The 22,465-nt window shown below is 37.3% G+C and overlaps 1 protein-coding gene across 2 annotated transcripts in view; it reads left to right on the top strand.

The window, feature by feature from the left end:
• Positions 1-22,465, top strand: part of UNC5C (unc-5 netrin receptor C) — a 362,738-nt gene that overhangs the window by 242,548 nt on the left and 97,725 nt on the right. For both annotated transcript variants that reach the window (XM_059376239.1, XM_059376235.1), the window contains exon 4: positions 19,789-19,892. In XM_059376239.1, the coding sequence (XP_059232222.1) occupies positions 19,789-19,892 (104 nt within the window). The remainder of the gene's footprint in view (positions 1-19,788; positions 19,893-22,465) is intronic.

Raw genomic sequence — 22,465 nt, 5'->3', positions numbered from 1 at the left:
AGAATTAGGCTATAAGAAAACCAACTCCATTTCTTGAATGAGTTTATTCTGCCAGTGTGTTAGAACAATGTTGATAAGTTTTACTACTAGAAATAGAAATTACCCATACAAAGCTTCTCTATTTATTTTTTGGAACCACTAGAATGCCTCAAAATACACCACTGTTTTCCAAACTGTGTTAAATTCTGGAGTATTCATGCTTATGAAGAGGTTAACACAGAACAGGGTTCCATAAGCAAATAAATGTGGGAAATATTTTTTTTGGATGAAGTTAAATAGGTTTATTCATTGCAAAATTCTCAGATTTTTTAATATGCTAATCATATTATGCCTAAGAAAGATGTTGCCTGTAGCTCTTCTGCAGACCCCTTTTCCCAAGGAGTGCTATTCACATCTTGAGCAGCATGAATGCTGCTTTACTCTGTCTTAAGGCTCCATATTGAGATATTTTCTCAAGTCTGAGACTGCTGAAATCCATGTGAACTACATTATTTGAACTCTTTTGTATGCGTGCATTTAATCAAATTGTTAGTGATGGATGTCAGTATCACCCACCTGTCACACGTCACTGAGTCCCAATGAGTCCCGATAGTCTTGGCTCTGAGGCTTCTCCCAGTTCTGTACTCTGCTCTTCCCTTGCCTTCTACTTGATCTAAATCACAGTGGCTGCAAACATATCCCAGTTAGTCTCCATGGCTCCCATTGTTTCGCTTTTCTAGTCCGTCCTCCATATTACCACAAATGCAATCTTTCTGAAACTCAGATCTCTGCACAGAGTGCCTCCCTCCCTGCTAAAATGTTATAGTGGCTGTGATAAAGTAAAGATCCTTTACGGTACCTTGTGCCATCATGTGAATCTGCTAGGACTGTCAATACATAGTACCACAGACTGGGTGGCTTAACTGTAGAGATCTCTTTGCACACAGTTCTGGAAACTACAAGTGTGAGGTCAAGGTGCCAACAGTGTTGGCTCCTCCCAGAACCTCTCTCCTGGGCCTGTGGATGGTTGATTTCTCCATGTCTTTGCACGTTCTTCCCTCTGTAAGTGCAGGCCCAGATTTCTCTTCCTGTAGACACACCGGTCATGTTGGATTAAAGGCACTCTAAAGACCTTATTTTAACTTCGTCACCTCTTTCAAGGCCTTGTCTCCAAATGAAGTCCCATTCTGAGGTCCTGATGTGAGGGCTTTGACATGTGAACAATTCAGCCCATGACAACCATATTTCATAGTTTACACATTCAACCTATGTTTCCAGCTCCAACCAGAGAGAATGTTTCCATTTTCATCACACTAGATTAGCAACTCTTTGATGTCTGTGCTTTCCAGCTGTTGTTCGCAATGAAGGATTTCACCCTTCTCTTACTTCTGTTCATTATTTGTAAACATTCATTTTTTAAACAATATTTAGTAAGCATTTAGTCTGTGCTTGGGACAGTTTTAGGTATTGGGTATGTAGCTCAAATCAAAACAGTTAATCACCTGCCTTTGTGAAGTTTATGTTCAGGTGGGCAAGGGCAAACTCAAAATCAAATAGATGATAATCACGACCAGAGCAGATGGTAAGCGCGATGAAGAGAAGTAAAGCAGGAAAAGAGGGTATGTTGTCCTGGGGGAGGGTGGTCAGGGAACTTCTTTGGGAGATGTTCACAGTTGAGGAAACATGAAGGCAGGGAAGGGGGACTCGGGCAGAGGGAGCTGTACCTGCCACAGGTACCAATACTCAGAAGCAGGCATGCACTGGCCCTCCCAGGCAGTTGGACCAGGACACTGTAGGTCTAACAGCTTTGGTTCTTAGCTTGAGAAGAGAACCTCTGAGTGTTTTCAGCAGAACAATTCATGATCTGACTTCTGTGTTAACAGAATCATGACTTGTGTTGAGAATAGATCAAGGGTAGAAGCACAAAACCCAGTTATGAGGCTGAGTCTATAAGAGATGTTAGACTTGCATGGATTAGGAGCAGCAAAGGGGGTGCATCCTGGCTCCTGGATGCAGCAATTCTCCTTACTTGTGGGGGAGAGGAGAGGGAGATGTTCCAAGGCCCCCAGTGGATGCCTGAAACCACAGATAGGACCAACCCCAATATAGGCTGTTTTTTTCTGTCTATATCTGTAATAAAGTTTAATTTCTAAATTAGGCACAGTAAGAGATTAACAACAATAATGATAAAATAGAACAATTATAACAATATACTGTAAGAAATGTTAGTGCATGTGGTCTCTCTCTCAAAATATCTTACTGTTTTTTACCCCTCCTCTTCTTCTCACGATGCTGTGAGATGATAAAATGCCTGCATGATGAAGTGAATGGCGCAGGCATTGTGATAATCATAGTGTTAGCCCACCCTTGACTTTTCTGGTGATAAGTCAGGAGGAGGCCATCTGCTTCTGGACCTTAGCTGACCGTGGCTAACTGAAACCCCCGAAAGCAAAATGGCTGGCAAGAGGGGGACTACTGTATCTTTAAGAGGTAATAGCTTTTGTTGAGAGATTGGATGTGAGATGTGAAAGAGAAAAGAAAGAATGATTCAAGAGGCTTGAACTTTTTGAAGAATTTGTTTCAAATGTCCTAAGTGAAGTCATTCCTGCCTCTTTCTGGGTCTCCAGAAAGATAGGCATCCCTTTCTCAATCCTTTCAGAGCAGTGTGTCCATTCTCTTAATGCAGGGCTTGTCTCAGTTGAATTATGTTCCCTTGTTGTAATGTCTGTGTTTCATGCCAGCAAGTTCTTTGGAATCAATTTTGCCTAATTCAATTTTGCTTAACTTTATAGCATTCATGCTTTGCACAATGCCTAGAACATCATAGATGTTTAATAAATTTTATTGAATTAAAACTGTTATAAAAAATTCTCAGTGAAGTTTATTAAAATGCTATATATATATTAATCTTTCCTCTCAGAGCATATCTAAAGAGATTTTTTCTTTGTCTTATATGGGTTCTCCAAGAAATAGACTCTGAGATGAGGACGTACAGGCAGGCAACATACTGAACATACTCTTAGGAATAATACCCATGCAGGCCATAGGATTTGGCAGGTATGAGAAATTGAGCTGCAGGACAGGTATGACTGAAAATGGCCCCATAGGGAGCTCTGGAGCTCGAATGGCCCTTCAGAGTTGTCCCACATAGACTAATCAATGGATGTGGGCCCTTGCTTGACTCCCAGCTCCCACCAGCTTGGGTGAACTGGGTCAAGTCAGCTCTCCTCAACTGAGGGCAATTCCAGGAGAAAGACACAGAGCTCTCTCATAGGCAACACTCCCAAAAGCGGGGTCAGTCCTGGAAAGGGATCTCATTGGCATACCCCTACATTCACTGTAGTCATTTACCACAAATCTTGGAGACTTTATTTTATTAATTATGAAGCCAAATTATATTTTTAAACATTTTGTAAAGAAACAAGAGACCAATTGTTTTGGTCAAATATTTAAATGAATCAAAAGTTAGCTTCTAACTATAATCAAAAGAGGTACAAGAATATAAGAGTATATCTTTATCTTTCATTGCTCTGTGTTTATTAATATCAATTATAATGAATATTTTAAATCACCAATTTATATTCCATACTAAATTGGCTTGCCTAAAAGCTGAAGTTGAAGGACTGTAGAGTTCCAAATGAAGAACCTCTTATTGTGCCAATTCCATGTATATATATGTGTGTGTGTGTATGTATATATATATATATATATATATATATATATATATATATATAGTATCATAGCATATGTATGGTGTGTTTTTATGTATATATGTATGGTGCATGTGTATGTATGTATTAGAGACACTCTATATATGTCTCTATTCTTCACATAAAAACTAAATACATGTAAGAATCCCATCTTTCTTTGAATGTATTTTATATAAACTTTGCTGAATGTAATTTGGTATTTTCAAATAATAAGAAAACAAACTCGGTAAGAGATTAATTTGCCCATAGCCCCTTTTCATCTTCATGCAATAAGATTGAAGAACAGTTTGCCTGTATTTCTATACTTTGCTGAACTCATATGTGTCTGTGGCCAACGAAGACCGTCCAATATGTAAAGATTTGGCTACATAGATTTATATCATGCTTAATTTAAAAAGAAAAAAAAAAAGAGGTTAAATTTCAGTTCTCTTTGTTAAGACTGATTTCTACCAAACAAGTTCTTGCCAATATTCCACAAAGCTTGACAATTTCCTAGTTTCAAGTAAGCCCTGTTTCAAGTATGCCTGTGGGGCTTTGCCCAGTGATATATGACAGATGGCCATCACATAAACTGCAATTAAAGTTTAAATTTGTCCCAGGCAAAGATAACTATGATGCTAAGGTTAAATAAATGCAATTATGTCTCACCTAATTAGATTTATACTCATGTGTACAGTGGAGGGGCTCAACGTTCTTTCACAAAAAAAGAAAGCTCTATTTTCAGAAGCTGATCAGGCAGGAATGAATACTGGCTGAGTGTTTGCTTATAATACATCATTTATTCAGCTATATAAAATATAAAGGTAAGTTTGTGACACAATCAAGGTAGAAGAGCAAACAAGGAAATATGGAAGTTAGAATTTAGCCAGGCCTAGGCTGAGACCATGACATGCCTGCTTTAGAATGTCACACATTTACTAGAGGATTGTGTTGGCGTCCTGCTTGGGTGCTGTGGATTCCGCTGCAGAGCGAGGAGTTGCTTCTGAGAGATCTCAAGTCTATCCCCCAGTGGAGCCTTTATGGCAATATGGCTACCAGTTTCATTGGGTTGTTTCTTCTGGTATCCCTTGTTATAAAGCCAGTAGGAAATTTCCTAGTGTTCAGGTAGGAATCATTCAGGCAAAACGTTAGCAAACACTGTCATTCTTCGGGCAATGTCTTACTTTTGATAGGGCTGCTATTTTGATGTTGTCATTCTTGGTGATGTGGTTGTAGTTGTTTGTGGGGAGGGATACAATGTCAGTAGCATAGTGGAATGGTTAGAGCACAGGGTTTGGAGCCAGGCCGACTTGTGTCCATATCCTAGTTCCATCACTTACTAATATGACCTTGGTCATGTGGCTTAACCCCTCTGAGCCTTAGTTTCATCAACCGTGAAATGAAAATGATAGGGTTATTTTAAGATTAAATTGGATAAACTTGTAAAGCCTATGGCATAGTGCCAGACACAAAACAAATGCTCAGTGGATGATAATAGATAGGTGTTCATAACAACAGAGATAATGATTTAAACTTTATTTGTACATTTTGAAAACTTATCCATACTGAGTTAACATTTCTTTTCCTTTTTTTATTTCTTTTTTTTTTTTTTCTCCCCCCGAGTTAACATTAAAAACTTAAAAAGGCTCTTCTTGTTTTACAACTTCATGTCCCAGGTCTTGGCTTTCAATCCTAGAAGATGAAATTCTCTGCCAGTTCACATACAATTAGATTGTAATTTTCCCCCCATGCCCGAGGATGGAGCAGCACTCCGTATGGCCACCGTTCTCCTATGATTCAGGAGTCAGAGTGGATTTATGTGCACAGGGAATCCATCTTCCTGGGAATGGCAGGATAGTTCCTATGGATTTTTCTTCTTTATTCTGTGTGCAAACCAATAAATCACAAATGCCACCGGCTACAAATTGGAATATGATAGCTCCTGAGAAGAATGGAGGAGGATCAAGGTGGCCTTCTCTGCTCACCTCTCACTGCTCACTCGTCCTTTTCCCTGGGATTAGAACCACCTTGTGACCACCTGTGGGTTTGCACCAAAGCTTATTCACATTTGTGAGTCTGTAGTGTCTCTCTCATATTATCCAGAATAGCAGTGTCTAGAGACACATAATGCCAGCCACCTATGTCATTTAAACTTTTCTAATAGCCAACCTTAAAAAAGGAAAAGGAAACAGGCAAAATTAATTTTAGTAATATGTTTTTTAATCCAGTATATCTCAACTATCATTCCAAAAAAGTAACCAATATAAACACGTATTAATGAAATATTTTATGTTCTTTTTTTCATGGTTATCTTTGAGATCTGATGTGTTTACACCTATAGTACTTGTCCATTAAGACTAGCCACAGCTCGGTTGCTTGATAGCCCATGTGGCCAGTACTGGACTTTAGAATTAATGATTAGAATGGTGGCACTGTTTCAACCACTTCATTTCTCAACTCATTCTCAACTCACATGGTTACAGTTTTTTTCCCTTTAATGACAACTCTTAGAAATTACTCTCTCAGCAAATTTCAAGTACATAACACAATGTGATTCACTGTAGTCACCGTCCTGCAGAAAACTATCCCCAGAACTTATCCATTCAGTAACAAAGTTTATACCCTTTGACCAACTTACATAGATTGGCTCCTCATTCCTTGCAACAATTCCATGTGATGGATGCGATAATCACTATTATACAGATGGGAAAACTGACAATAAAGGGAGATTAAAAGTCCTGCCTGAGTTTATAGCTGGTATATGGAGAAGTTAGTCTGACCAACAAGAGAGTCCGTGCTTCTAACAAATTCTCTGGGTATGAGAGGAAAAGCAGTGTTTGTGTTTATGTCAGGTGGTCATTCACAAAATTATCTTACTTTCCAGAGGCATAATGTTATAAACTCACTTTTATTTTGTGCAAAAGTATCAGAAGGCCTTGGGTTCCTGCCTCTCCCCTGTCGCTTGGTCTGCTCCAACCTCATCAGCTTCCTTGTTTCCAGAATGCAGTACACTCATTTCAAATAGAGGCTATTTGTAATACCTGTTCCTTCCCACCCAGAATATTCTTTCCCAACTCTTAAATGTGGCTCAGGCTCACTCTCGTCTTTCATTCAGGTTTCTGCTGAAGTGTCACCTCTTCAACGGGGTCAACCCTGACCGATTTACGTAAAGCCCACTGATCCCAACCCTGTCACTCTCTTAACCCCAAACCTGCTTTCGTTTTTCTTGAGAGCATTTCTCTTCATCATTACTTGTTTCTTTTTATGTTGACTGTCTCCACCACCAGAATATAAGCTTCACAAGATCAGGCACCTTATTTTCTTTATCATGATTCCCTCAGTGCCTAAAAATAGTGGGTTTTGTTTTTGTTTTTGTTTTTTTAAAGATTTTTATTTATTTATTTGACAAAAGAGATCACAAGTAGGCAGAGAGGCAGGTGGAGGCGGGGGGCGGGGCAGGGAGCACGCTCCCTGCTGAGCAGAGAGCCCGATGTGGGGCTCGATCCCAGGACCCTGGGATCATGACCTGAGCCAAAGGCAAAGGCTTTAACCCACTGAGCCACCCAGACACCCCTGAAAATGGTGTTTTGCACATGGTTGGTACTAAGGAACTGAAGACATAAATAAATGGAATGAAACGGAATTAAACTAAAAGCATATGATGGGACAAAGTGATGATGTTATTCAATGCTAATGATATGTTCTTTAAGTAAAAATGTTTTCTCACCCTAGTAATTCAAGGACATCAAGTAAAGTGGTTTCTTCTGTGCTCCACCCCACCTTGAAACCTCCAGTACATTTTTGTACTTATTTTCTTCATAACATTTATCAACTTCTCATCTACTATGTATTTGCTTATTTATTATGATCATGAGTTGTAGCCCATCTCCCCCACCCCCTGAGAAAGTGAGATCCACGTGGGCAAAGATTTTTGGTTTTTTTTGTTCACTGATGAATGCAAAATGTCTACAGTGATGGCTGGTATATGTTGGACCTCAATAAGTCTCTTAAAGGAATTAATTAATTAAATTTCTGTTGTAGGGCAATAGTATCTTCAATTAAATAGATGTAATCTTGTGAATTATTATATATAGAAGTCATTGCTTGTGGCTTTATGTTTCTTTTCCATTCCCTACCTTTCGATGGGGCAGAAAACAAGATTAAATTATACAAAATTACAATGATTTGACCATATAATACATTTATTTAACCAGGTGTTCTGAAAGATTTAGGTTATACCATGACAGAGTGTGGCAGCCTAACAGCAAATATCTTGGTAGAGTTCGGCCAGTTTACCAGCACGCCAGAATAAATGGCCTGTTTACTAACATGCATTTCTGAGCTATGGTTTGATCCCTGTGCAACCATTTAAGCCCCTAATAAGCCAATTATAACTTACAGAGGCGAGATTTTGTATTAGATAAGATTAACTGCACAATTGAGATCTTTTTAGATAGTAAGACAGACATCTTTAACCATAACTTTCTTCCTGTTTCATGTAAATCTCAACTGTTATATTAAATAGTTGATTACGTGGTTCCTATTTCAAGATTAAAAACCATAAGACATACCTGTTTGCATCAGTCTGTATTTTTCCAAACATATTTTCTATTGTATTTGAACAGAAATTCCTAAGATCCACAGAGTTCCCACAAATCTATCAATATTTATAGCTCATGTTTATTCTGAGAGGTAGACAACCAATTGATAGAACACTGTCTCATAAGTTATATTTTAGGAGAAATCAGCTATCTGTGTGTTATAAGCATGGCTGCTAACCCACTGGACTAAAATGTGTCATTAAAATAATGTTTTATGCTGGATGAAAAGGGAAGTTTACGGCTAAACTGCTTATTTGCAAAAAAAGCTTGTCTGCAATCATTGCATTCATTTCTTTATACTCCAAGGAAAGAGCCTTAACTTTTTGATATGTCAGGTTCCTCATCTATAAAGTTGGCATGTTTCTTATTATTTTTCCCTAAGACATACCTTAAAAAATATTGTGATGGCATATAATCATTTTTTTTCTAAAACTAAAGATGCAATGTGAATAGAAGAGTGGCTTGTATGGGTTTTTTCTTCCTCTTCTCTGTAATGGATGTCATTTACAATCCTAGCTCTAAAATATTTATTTTTTTAAAAAACCCTTTAGGAAAACTGAATACAAATATGTTTGTCCTATAAATGCCCCAAAGCCAAGAAATAAAGAATAGCTTTAAATGTGTTTCCTTCTGCAGGGACTTCTTTCACTCAGGATTTCTCCGTTTAAATGACCTCTGTGCCATAAGGGATAGCCATCCCTAAGTGAAACTGAAGACTTTGCCAAGATAATCTTTCTGCTGATTTCCTTAAAGATCATTCCAATCTCTATTCCTGGATATAAACTGTGATATTATTGGAATTGTCCGCCATAAATTCCTAAGAGTGGTCAAAAACATTACTTTTTAACAATGTTGAAAGAGGTTGTAAATAAAGCTCCAATATAAACCCTCAATCTTATGAGGTCAATTCTATTATTATCCTTATTTTGCAAACTGAAACAGAAGCAGGAAACTTGGTAACTTAAGAACAGGGAACTTCGGTAACTTGGCCAAGTCACTTGTTTAGGAAATGGTAACGCTGAATTTTAAACAAACTTGTGACAATTCTTCACTTTTCAGCCTAATTATAGAGGGAGCTTCATGTAGTTCATTTTTGCTGTTTGGTTGGTTGGGTTTTGTTTGTTTTGTTTTATCTTTTAGAATATTTGAGGAGAAAGGACAAGTAAAAAAGAGAACCCCATCCAACATTGTGTCCCTTAACATTTAATGATCACTGTAAGAGTTGCTGAATTAAAAAAATAATGATGATTTTTAAAATTCCAGCCAAGATAAGATCATCTATTCCTGGAAAAGGAAACCATAGTAAACTTTTTAGAGTTCTGTGGCGTTAAGGTAGGCATTTTTTACTTTTAATAAGTGCCCAAGGTTCAGAAGACTAATCTAGACCTCTCAAAGGATGCCATACTGGTCAGTTCACAGCAGTTATTTCCCGTTAAGGGGCAGAGTTGGTGATTTAAGCATACGTGGTACTCTACTGTGACAACATAATTAGCACCTTTTATCATTAGTAGAAGAAAGATACTTCTTTTCCTTCTAAAAATGCAAGTATTGTGACTATATTTTACCACAGAATTGTTTTATTCACCAGATGAGCGCTTTGAAAATACATTAAGACTAGTTTTTAAAAAGTTTTAAAAAGTGTTCTTCCACCCCTCTGTTCATTGAACAAGTAAAAGAACTAATCAAAAATTTGGAAATGTGAAAATGTGAGTCACAGTAAAGCAGTTGTGTTTGTTCACTGCAAGGACAGACCCATGTCAGAAAGTCCAGAAGATGGTTAGAAAGCCTAGCAGATAACTGCACCACGAACCTCTTCTAAAGATAGAAATTCCCTAGATCAAAAGCACACATTGTCAAGACCAGCTCAGTTTGGGAGGCAAGAAGCTTAATTCCGATATTTGGAGTGTGGTATCTTGGTAGCAATAAGTAAATGAATAAAGTAATTTATTTATTTAATTAAATCTCAGTACAACCAGGAACTCTGTAAAAGTTCGACAGCTACATGGATTTGGGGCTCGGTAGAGTGGTCTCTGAATGAGGACAGTTACTGAGGGCTTTTAGGTAATAACACTGCCCTCATAAGGGTTTTTATGTGTATTCTTTTATTTGATCTTCACAATAACCCTATGCAATAAATACTATAATTGTCCTCCTGTTAGGGATGAAGAAACAAAAGCCTCCAAACCTCCATAAGTACAAGACCAGGATTAAAGTCAGGCAGGTAGATCCAGGCTCCACACTCATAACCACTGTGCTGCATAATTGTCCCAAAGGCATGAGGGTCCTAATCCCTGGAACCTACAAATCTTACCTCACATAGAAAAAGGACCTTTCACAGATGTGCTTAACAACCCTGAGATGGAGAGAGACTCTGGTTTATCCAGGTGGCCCCTAAATGTCATCACAAATGTCCCTATAGAGAAAGACAGAGAGAGATTTGACACACACAGAAGAGGAGGAGGCCATGGGACTAGAGAAGCAGAGATTGGAGGGATGGAGCTACAAGCCAGAGAATGCTGGCAGCCACCAGAATCTAGAAGCAACAAGCTGTGAATTCTCCCAGAGAATTTATGGAGAGAGTAGGGCCTTACTGACCCCTTGATTCTGTATTGCCAGTGAAACTGTTGGCCTCCAGACTATGGGAAAATAAATTTCTGGTGTTTTAAGCCATTACGTTTCATGGAAATTTCTTTAAGAAACAAATACAACCTCTATGTAGACCCACAAAATGCGGTAGCCTGCTTGTTAATGGCTGATGAACTTGAACAAGTAAGTTAACTCTTGGGGTTTTAGGTGCATTATCTGTAAAGGAAGAGGGCTGACCTGTGCAATTTCAAAGAGTTTTATAGTTACCACAAGAGAAATTGTTCCCAGACCTTCGGTAAAAGGGCTTGCCAGATTATTTTGGAAATTGATTCTAATTCAGCATTTATTAAAGTTCTCCTGTGTACTAAGCACCAAACAACCCTAAAGAAATTTTAAACTGAAGAAATTTAGCATTCAGTTCACTGGGACTAGTAATACTATCTTTTTAAAGTGACGCTTAGCAGTGATATGATACCTGATAGAAAGCTGGCCGTAACTATGCAGATACAAGACACACGCCATTCCAGAAAGCTCCTTGCAGTGAACTCCAGGTTGGCATGCAGATGGATTGTATCTTGAATGCTAACTCCTGCTTAGTTCTAGCCTCCCTGGGCTCTGTGCTGGGGAGGCTGAAAGTGAAGCTAGATCCAGACTCCATAGAAAAGAATTTAATGTCTTTCTACTTGGACACATACGTTACAGAGGAAGGCGGTGGTGCCGAACGTTTGCTCTTCCTTCTCTAAAGAACAAGAGCTGAGAAGAAATCATAACCACTCTGGACAGGTTCCTTCCTACCTGAAAGAGCTTCAGGGTTTTGTTTATGTAGCAACCGTAGCAATGAAGACACTGGTTCAGAAAAGAATGTGAGGACATATTTATCCTATGTAATCATCAAAAGTTAATGGAAATAATGATGAAGTGTCTTGCCAGCCATCAAGAAAACTTTTGGTTCTCCTGACTCATGTGCTAATAGTTTCCATTTATTTAAAAGAGAATCATATCTATTTATTTAATATTATGAAATCCCAATGTTTATTGCCTAACATTCTTGCCTGAAAGTAGGCAAGGGAAGATAAATTAATAATTATAAAATGTGAATTCAGAAAATGTTATATATGCAATCCTACTAACAGAAACAGATTTGCCCACCAAGCTGTCTTTTTCGGTTAAACGTCTGAGAGTCAGACAAGAGCAGAGCTGTGGGGAGAAATCCAGAGGGTTTTCTCTGAAGTAAGAGGCCACAAGAAACACTAAGATAACTTTGACACACTCAGCACTGAATTTGCTAGATCAATGTCTCAAGATGGCAATCCACAGGCTTCTTGGTCTAGCCCTCGAAATGCTGGCCCACACAAGAATTCTTGATAAAGTTTTAAGCAATTAACAACCTACGCAATTAGAAAAAAAATCACATAATAATTCACATTACCAGCTTCTGTTAGCAATCAGATATGGAGTCTGCAGGCCACTGAGTCTGCATTCTTATAGGACAACATATAGCTTATTGCTGAGCAGCAAGAGGAAAAAAAAAGTATATTGGTTTTGTATTCTTGTCTATATTAAAATTTAGAAAGGAAAAATAGACCAGGTGGGCATCATGTTTCAAGAAAAAAAATTATGGTGCCTAATTTTCTATCATTTGTGTTACCTAAATGGTCCCTAGATACATGTGAAATTTCAGCTGCTGTGCTAGACAATGTCAGCTGTCAGCCTGTACAAAAACTTTTCTGCTGCTGACACTCTGGAAATACCAGTTGAGGGACCATCAAAAACCAGGGGGTAAGAACCACACTGCTGAGAAGCAGGTTTGCTTGGTTCCCACAAGCTCTCAAAACCTCCCTCCTGCTGCCTATAGTATCTAGCCCAGTGCCATGTACAACATGGGTGTTCCATAAATAATCAGTCATTAAGTGGCTCTAAGATTTAAGCACTGTGCATAAAACACACCTGTGGGACATTTTACAAGCACAGCTTCCCAGGGCCCAATCTGAGTATGAAATCTGCCTTTTTATCACGCACAGCATGATAGTCCTTAGATTTCTCTTTGTGAAACATCCTCTTCAATAATTAGCCCTTCTACATTCACAATTGTTTTGTCTCACTTGATTATGTTTATTTTGACTGGTAACGATAATACCTAATATCTGTATAGTATGATACATTTGCTACCGTGGTGGGGAAAGGTGAGGTGAGTACTATCTGTTGGGCACATATATCCCAGGCATGACGTTAGAATTTTATAGGCACTTCTTCTGATGTAACCCTATAAAATAGTTACTATTCGTGTGCCCATTTTTCAGCTGAAGAAACAAAGGCAGGGAGAAGTTAAACAGTATGCTCAAGGTCACACAGATAGATGAGTGCTAGAGTCAGGCCTGAACCCAGTTATCTCTCTGCAAAGACCCTGCTTTTAGCTACAATGTTATCTTGCCTCCCAGAACTTCCAGATTTTCACAGTGACCTGCAATAAAAAATGTATTTGTATCACTTCTTCTTACACATAGAAATACACACAGATATGTGTGTATGTTTGTGTGTGTATATATATTATATATAAATATAATCTATATATACACATAGAGATATGTCTACATAGATATATATATCTATATATACATAGATATACATATATACATGTGTATCAGTGTGTATATTTAATATATAATACACACATATACATATACACACATACGTTGTATATATACACTCAATACTCTATATGATCCCTCTTGGCATTTTCTGTTCATTCAATTTCATATTTTTTAATGTTGCTTTTTAACCACTAAATTGATTTCATAATCATCTAAAAGGTCATGACACACAGTTTGAAAAACATAGCAATAAACTTTAACTTCCAAAAGAACAGTAAGGAATATTAGATCCTCTAGTTTATAGACCATATGGCCAAAATCTGTAAGAGAATGATATCTGAAAATTGACTCCTGTGTGCAATCATCTTTCATTCCAGAACTCTCTGAGTATTAATAATAGAAATCATTATAATAATTTATTATATGTTTTGTGCTTTATAATCTTCCAAAACCTTTCAGATCCAACATCTCTTTTAATATTCACCAAGCCTTATGAGAGCTAAAAAAAAAAAAAAACAAAACAAACCCAACATTAATAATATAATGTGCCTTTTATCTTATTATTCTGTGGAGTTTAAGGATTTTCATTTCCACCAGGACAGCCTATCGAATTGAAGGATACCCACTGGAGAGTTCTTGGCTTCATGGTGTCAGTCTATGACATTGCTAAGATTTGGTCTTTTAAAAAATACTGTATTCTAATAAATCTTTCTGCACAATGAAGTAGCATTGCTGAGGAAATAAACATTTTTAATAAATATAAATCATTCTAGAAAACTCAGAGTAAGAGCATATTCGTTATCTTTTTCAAAGAAAAATAATATCAGCAACCTTCCTGCTCAGACACAGTAGACCTTCGGCTGATATTTTTTGGGGGGGGTTCCATCCATAATCAGTAGGGCTTATAGGTGCTTGGGTGGGAGCCTGATGCATTATACACAAAACACATATATTCCTCGATTCCAGGCATCCTCGACTTTCCAGTCGTAAGCCACACACACCCTTTTTGGATAGTGTCAGGCAGAGTTGCTAAAGGGATGGAGACCTGATTTTCTGCCCCTTTCATAAACACACACATTGGCAGGATCGGGCTTTCTTACATGCTGCTTTGGGCAGGCATTTCTCTCCCCATCTCTCCATGGAGACAGAAAATTAGTTCTGTCAAAGTTAATCTGAATGCATTTACAATCAGCCAAGCTTTAATTTTAGTCTGCTTTTGTGATTGCTTCCTTGGATTTGTATAAAGAATTTTCGGATATTTTTAATACCGAATCTTCTGGGTCGCACTGTTTTCCCTGTTTTCTAACTCTTACCTGTACCTATAGATCCAGGTGTCCAAAAATGCCATGAAAATTGTCCTGAGGGGAAAATGGTAAGTTGGTCTCTTCAACGATATATCAACTCGTCTATTATTTTAAAATGATTTCTTCTATTATTTCTCATGGACACTGATCCAATTGGTGTAGCTCCTTACAGATCCATCATGACCAAGAAGTATTTTATTCAACACAGGAAAACGTCTTTTCCCCTCAAACATACATTTAAATTGTTAGTCTATTTAGTCATTGGCCCTTATATGTAGCAAAAGAGACCTTTAAAAGCATCCAGACATTTATTTTCATTTTACAAATGAGGAAGGTGAAGGGCACAGTCGTCAGTCAGACTCCCAGTTAGCATTCTTTTCTGTTTACCACGCCATCAAAAAGCGAAGTTTATAGAATGCCATGAATTGGTATATTCCGCATCATAAACAATATGTGACCACAGTGTCATTATCGTGAAAAAAAAAATTCATTGAAAACATCAAAACTCTACAATTAAAAAATGTGACGTTGTGATGTGTGCCCATGCTTATAGGTGCCCCGAAAGGCTCTCTTTGATTACTGTGTAAATGGTAAATAGAAATCCATATAGTTTCAAGTCTGATTCTACATCTGCTAATTGGATTTTGCCGTATGGATTTAGTAAGCCAATATTCATGTTCTTAAGTAAACATCTCCCAGAACGCATGCATATGACAAAGCTGATTTTTCTTTCGATTGCTAGAATCAACGACTAAATCAGAGGTAGGCCAAGTTGACTTTGCAAAAGTAATCTCAGTTATAATGAAAGGACTTTAGACTTATTTTAGTATCAGCCTTAGAACGAATGGAAAGAAAACAGAAATGTAGACTCCTAAAGGTCTTCCAAGGGCAGAAATTCATCTCTTTTCCTGACAGGAATACCCACATTATTCTGAACCGTTCTGTTTTACATCTAATTCCTAGCTGACAAGTGTCCGTTTTTCATGCTTATTCATTCGTCACCCTTGTGTTCTCTGTGCCTGCAAGGCATCCAGCCTGCCTTCTATCACATCTCTGCAAATGATAAAGGATATGCGTAAAATGTTACCCACCCTCTTCTCTCAGAGTAATGCGGAGACACTGAAACAAGGAGCTGCCTTGCTGGACAGCCACAATATATCCTATGCTCATTACACAACCTGAAAGCTAGAAGAGAGGTTTTATGGCAGAAATTAAAAGGATTTTTCAGGAAGAAGTATTGCCTCGTGGGGGGGGTTCAATGTGAGATCATTTTAGAAATTACATAAAATTTATATGGAGTTTAAAGCCAAGCCATTAAAATGAAATAATTATCGGGCATTCAATGATGGTTCAGTTAATCCGGCCCCTCGAAGCGCGTGCCTCTGAGGTGTGGTCACCATTCTCAGTTAGGAAACAAGTGTTCTCGTGAGATGTGCCTTCATATGGCAGGAATTTGAAATCCATGCCAAAAACTACACTGTATCCTGAGAATTAGAGCATGATGCATTCAGACCCATCGCCCCTTAATGGTACTGCTGACTCCTGTCATCATAACATATGGCAAAAAAGCAGTAGGTTCTCATGATGGTCGTATTCCCAATTCCTGTGCACTGCTCAGCACAGCTTGGCTTCCGCTTGCTCTGCAGGCCTAAATTTCCCAAACCAATCTGTGCTTTGTCCCTCTGAGCCTTTCCCTGCCTTTGTCCTGCCTCCCAACTTCTCAAAACGTTTTTCTCCTCTTCGCTCCTCCGACACATGTCTGTTTGGTTCCTCTCTTGCCTCTTGGTTCATGCCATGTCACTTTGCTGGCAGTCTTTTCTCTAGAACATTGTGTCCTGCTTGTTGAACATAGTCTTTCCCCTGGTGACATCATCTAATCCAGTTCCCATGCTTCAGACATCTCCTAGACAACGAACCACAAATCTCCTATGAGGATGTTTTTTTCTAAGTTCTAAGCCAGTGGTTCTCAACTTGGGGTGGATTTTGCTCACAGGGGACATTAGGTGTCATCTGGAGGCATTTATTTCACGCCAGCTGGGAAGGGTGCTTCTGACTTTTAGTGGGTGGAAGTCCACCTATGCTGCTATCTGGCTGTGGACAGGACAACCTCACAACAGAGAATTCTCCAGCCCCAAATATCAGTAGCACTGCAGCTGAGAAATCATGATCTGAATTTATCGCACTTTCCATCTGAATATCCTACAGACACACCAAGCTGAACCTCTACCAAAATACATTGCTATCTTTCCCTTCACTTTCCTGCCTAATTTGGTACTATTTCACCTAGTAATGGTACCATCTTAACAACTGCAATAGAATACTAAGAATAGACTTTTAGTCTTGCCTCCTAGCACTTTCCAAATACATGGGTCTTTCTGAACGTATGATCTTTTTATTCCTAGACTCTGTCTCTTCCTCTTTCTCCTATTGCTTTCTCCTCCTCACTATGAGTAGCTGAGTTCAGGACCCCATCATCCCTCCTGGTCTACTCAGATGGATCCCTAACTACTATCTGTCTCTTTACCACCACCTCAATCCATTTATGACAATGCAGGCAATGTGACGTCCAATCGTCTTCCTTTGGTTAAAAGCTTTTGAGGGTTTGTCAGTCTTCAACATGGCAGAAGGGCCTTGACTGGTAGACCTCTGATTACCTTTCTAGTTTTGTGTCTGTATCTTACACATCATCCTCTTAAGTACCTAATCAAATGTCAACCAAAGCACGTGATTAACAAATATTAAAAGAATTTGTTTTAACTATTCGGAGACATATGTGCCTCCCTCCTACTCTTAGCCCTACGTTTTGTGATATACCAATTAATTTAACCAAGAGTGAGTTGGTAGGTTCTTTAATTTAAGAACTAATTCCAGTAATTATTTCTTCACCTTACCCCACCCTACATCAGATGGGAGTTTTTCAGTATGATTTTTTTTTTTTTAAACAAATGAGGTATATGTTGTCAAGTACATTTTATCCCATAAAAGTTGTTCATTGCCGCTATTCTTTAAATTAGTATTTGGCATTTTGCTGAAATTTTATCTTAATGCAGATCCAAAACAAAGAGGAGTTATGATAGTATATTTGCTGCCAAAGTGGGCCCAAAGAGAAGCTACTATGTAAGAAAAGACAGAGTAGAAAAGTTTGGTTTTTTTAAATTTTATTTAATTGTATTTTTTTCAGTGATCCAAAATTTATTGTTTATGCACCACACCCAGTGCTTCATGCAATACATGCCCTCCTTAATACCCACCATTAGGCTCAGCCAACCCACAGCCCCCAACCCCTCCCCTCCAAAACCCTCAGTTTGTTTTTATCGTTTGTGTTGGAAGGACACAGATTTACCAAAAGATGTGTGAAAGGGATGTGTACAATAGCAAAAGATGTACAAATTGGGGCTCAGTGTGTTCTTTTTGTTGTTGCTTTTGATGTGTATACCTATATTACTTACTGCAATAAAAACACTTAGAATGAGGGAGTCCTGACTGGCTCAGTAGGTGGAGCTTGGAACTCTTGATCTCAGGGTCTTCAGTTCGAGCCCCACCTGGGGTATAGAGATTACTTAAATAAATAAAGCTTAAAAATATATATTTTTAAGAACCCATTTAGAATGAAGATAGTGACGTGTGAATTTTATGCTTTTGATTGGTGGGTACCATCCTTCATTTATCACTATGGTTATTTTGGTTTTTATTTCACTGGAATGATCCATAATAAACCTAACAGGTTTTTATTTTTATTATGGATTATTCTTTCTTTTATTATTTTTTATTATGTTATTTTAATTATCATACAGTATGCCATTAGTTTTTGATGTAGTGTTCCAAGATTCATTGTTTACATATAACATCCAGTGCCCCATGCCATTTGTGCCCTCCTTAATACCCTAATGTAGCTTTGATTATTTTGCTGTAAGGCTTTGAGTAATTTGATAGACCTGTTTCTTATGTGTAAAATAAGGACATGGTTTTGATAACTTATAAGTTCTGATAATTATGTGGATTTATTTATTTAAGTGTTTATTTCTGCAATATACTCAATTTCTCAATAATCAAATTAGAAGTAGCCTTCTGCCAGAAATTCCATCACCATTTAGAGTCTCTTGTCTTACCTCGGATCACACAGATCCATAATTTTCTCACAACCCATAAACTCTTGAAAGTTTTCTTATGCCAAGAAATTTAATAAATGACAAGTATGTAACAATAGATTTTTCTCTCTGTCCATTCTTCCAGATGGTGCTTTTTTATAGCTCCTTGAAAGACATTAGGGATATGACCTCCAGAGTCTTGGGTTTCCACCCATAGTTCAATAAGCGAAAATGGTACTTTTAGATTCTTATGCCTTTATCAGGGCCATGGAATGAAAGGTTAGAAGCATTAATTTATAATCAAATTCAACTGGGTAAAATTTCAATAATTTTTCATTGGTAGGAGCTGAAACTATACATGTATGAAATAAAATATTTGGTATTTTTTAAAAAATTAATGTTGTTTCAAAGCTCTATGGCTGAATCATTTATGTTTTAACTTTGGTGTTTAGAATTACAAACTGATTTCTGATATGTTTGTAGCCACCTATAACAATTTTTAAAAGTCTACTACCTATAACTATCTTAGCAACTATAATTATATAAATATGTAGTTAGGCCGTTGGTATATTTGGGCAAAAATGACCATTTGATCTTTTAATTAAAGAATGACTACATAATTACATACTGAGATATTTTTAGATTTATACCCATAGTTCCCCTTTTTCTTGCTTCCTGTTTGAGACACCGGAAGAAGTTACATACATTCTTTCAGAACTCCAGCATTCTTTTACCCACTTTAGCAGAAGTAGTTAATAACCTCTGAATTTCATGTTTTCCACTACACATGCTATAATAACCCAGATTATGGTACAATACTAACAATGTGTGATTAAAAAAATAAAAAGATACATAAGATACTAAGCTGGGATATTTTTACAGCGTTTTCCATAAAAGACTAAATGTTAATTATTAGTTTTCTCATGTATTTTGTTACCTGTGCTTTCCAGATCTACGGAAGACATTTGAGCAGGAACCCCTGGGAAAGGAAGTATCCTTGGAACAGGAAGTGTTGCTCCAGTGTCGACCACCTGAAGGGATCCCAGTGGCTGAGGTGAGTAACAAAAATTCTTTGCATTTAGCTATTGGCACTAAGTTATTCTAACAGAGGCCTAATCCATGGCTAATGGTGCAGTGAATTAGGGTATGGCATGATGAATGGTTGGTAATGGAGTCCTAACTGCCTGCTGCTGGCAAAATAGATTGATTGGGAACTGATTAATGACTTGGGAGTCAATTAGAATGCCCCACTGGACAAAGCCACAGACAACTTGGTTTAATTTTGTCATTCTCTTTCAAGAAATCAGAAACATTGCTTTATTTTATCTGGCATTTATCATATAGCAAAGTGATAAGATAATGATGTACTATCAATTTTATTATTGTCCTTGATGATATGCAAAAAATGTAAAAAGGGTGTGTGTGTGTGTCTGTGTGTGTCTGTGAGCCTGTGCACCCCACATATACATTTCTTTTTCCATGATGTAATCTAAAGGCCATATCTACACACCATGAATAAAAACATGCTTGAGAAATAACAAGTGTTTCTTACCATGAGCTTTCCATCGGGCTCCTCATTTTCATTTTTTGTTTTTGCTAAAACAAAGCCTATTGATTGTTAATGAAGCATGACAAATCAGATACATACCATGTTTTTCATTAGCACCAAACCATACAGTGTCCTTTGGAAATGTCTGTCTATGGGGGATTGACCTAGATGGCCACAAGAGAGTACCATGCCCTCCTTGAGCCATTTCCTATCATAAAGCATATTTACTGAGGAAAATCATCTAATACCATGTCTTTCATTTGTTAACAAATAACTCTAAACTCTCAAAAATGTTACCTTTTATGATTATTAGGAGACCTCCTCAGAGGCATCAAATACTGTTGTCCTAGCTAATCTGGTATTTTGTGGGCCCAGAAACACTTCAATTTGACAAGTGACATATATTACTGCCAACTTGTTGGTCCTTGTAACCTAAAAACTATATTTAGTCCTTCGGAATTTTTACTCTTTATTGAATGTATGGAAAGAGGCATTTTCAGTTGCTGCAATTTGGGCCTGCATATGGGCCCGCTTAATTTTTTTTTTTTTTTTGTAAAAATAAGCCCTGAATCCTTCCTATCTATGAAATTTGAAACAGATATTATTGACACATCATTGTACAAAAAATGTTTCATAGTTGCATACTTACTATCAGATTTCTCATAGTTTTTCAGTCTTTTGAAGGTTGAAGCAATGGTGGGAGTCAGCTCAAGGAACTGGTCTCACAACAAGAAGATTAATTGCTCTTTCCAAATTATTATTAATAATATGAACTAGAAATTTAGGCAAGGTGCTTGGAAAACAACTGCGTTTTTTTTGTTTTTCTCTCACAGGTGTTTATATCTCTCCATTGCCAATGCAAAGACTCAAAGTAGCACTCTTCATGAAACTTTTTGTTTTACTCTGAAAGAGGAGAACTGTTTTTTGCCTGCTAAGTGGCATCCCATGGTACTTTCTAGCAGTGCATTAGAAACTTTGCATGATCATAGCTGTTTTATCCAACCACATCAAGACTTTATTTTCTAACACTGATATATAATATGATTTAGTGTGATGAAAGAGGCAACTCTTCTCTATTCAGTATTTCTTTTCACTTATTAAAATAGTGCACCTGTCTCCCTAATTGTATTTTTTAAAATTCTAAAACAAACCTTCATTAAACTTCTTTAAAGACCAAAATATATTCTGAGTAGGGTGGGTATCCATAACCTCATTTTTTTTATACAGCATATATTTTTTTTAATTTTTAATTTTTTATAAACATATATTTTTATCCCCAGGGATACAAGTCTGTGAATCACCAGGTTTACACTCTTCACAGCACTCACCAAAGCACATAACCTCATTTTTACCCAACATTTTTTACAGATTGCTGATCCCTGCAAAGACTTTCAATGACAAGATCCTAGTAATTTTTTTCATTTTTTTAGCCTCTCCAAGAAAGTGGTTCACTTTGTCAAGGAGTAAAGATTCATGACTGAGAACTAATTGGCTGTGAATTTTATTTGTATCATCAGTGGGGAAGAGACCAATTAACACTTGGCAAGCTCAAAATCATATACCCATTTGACATTCAAAGAACTATATTTAATGTGGCTTTTTTTTTTTTTTTTTTTTTGAGTCAGAAGAGACATCAAACAACCATGCTCAAGAGCAGGCTAATAAACTCCTAGGTAGATTCTATCCAACACCCTTAGAATCACTAAGATCAGAAAGCTAATAAATACCTTAATGGGACACATTACATGGTCAGTTGCTTAAGAGGGGTAAGATCAAGAAAAAAGAAAGGAATAAAATGTTAACCTGGTGAATTAAAAGATTGTAAGATTATTTTAATTTTATGATGAATGCATTCATTAATTAATATTTACATTTTTTGAAGACTCTAGAGCATAAAAATTGCATAGAATGAAATATTGAGCTTACAGATCAATTCTTGAGCTTTCCCATAAATAAAATCAGCCCTTAAGGTATCAGCCATACTGGCAAGAATTCATGCTTCCTTTGCATCCAAGGCAAATGGTTCTGAAAATCTCCAGTGGTAAATTTCCAATGAATACATGGCTGACCAACTCAGT

The sequence above is a fragment of the Mustela nigripes genome, chromosome 1 (assembly GCF_022355385.1).
Source record: "Mustela nigripes isolate SB6536 chromosome 1, MUSNIG.SB6536, whole genome shotgun sequence".
Taxonomy (NCBI): domain Eukaryota; kingdom Metazoa; phylum Chordata; class Mammalia; order Carnivora; family Mustelidae; genus Mustela; species Mustela nigripes.
Note: the sequence above shows the minus strand (reverse complement) of the source record. Positions and strands in the feature narration are given on the sequence as shown.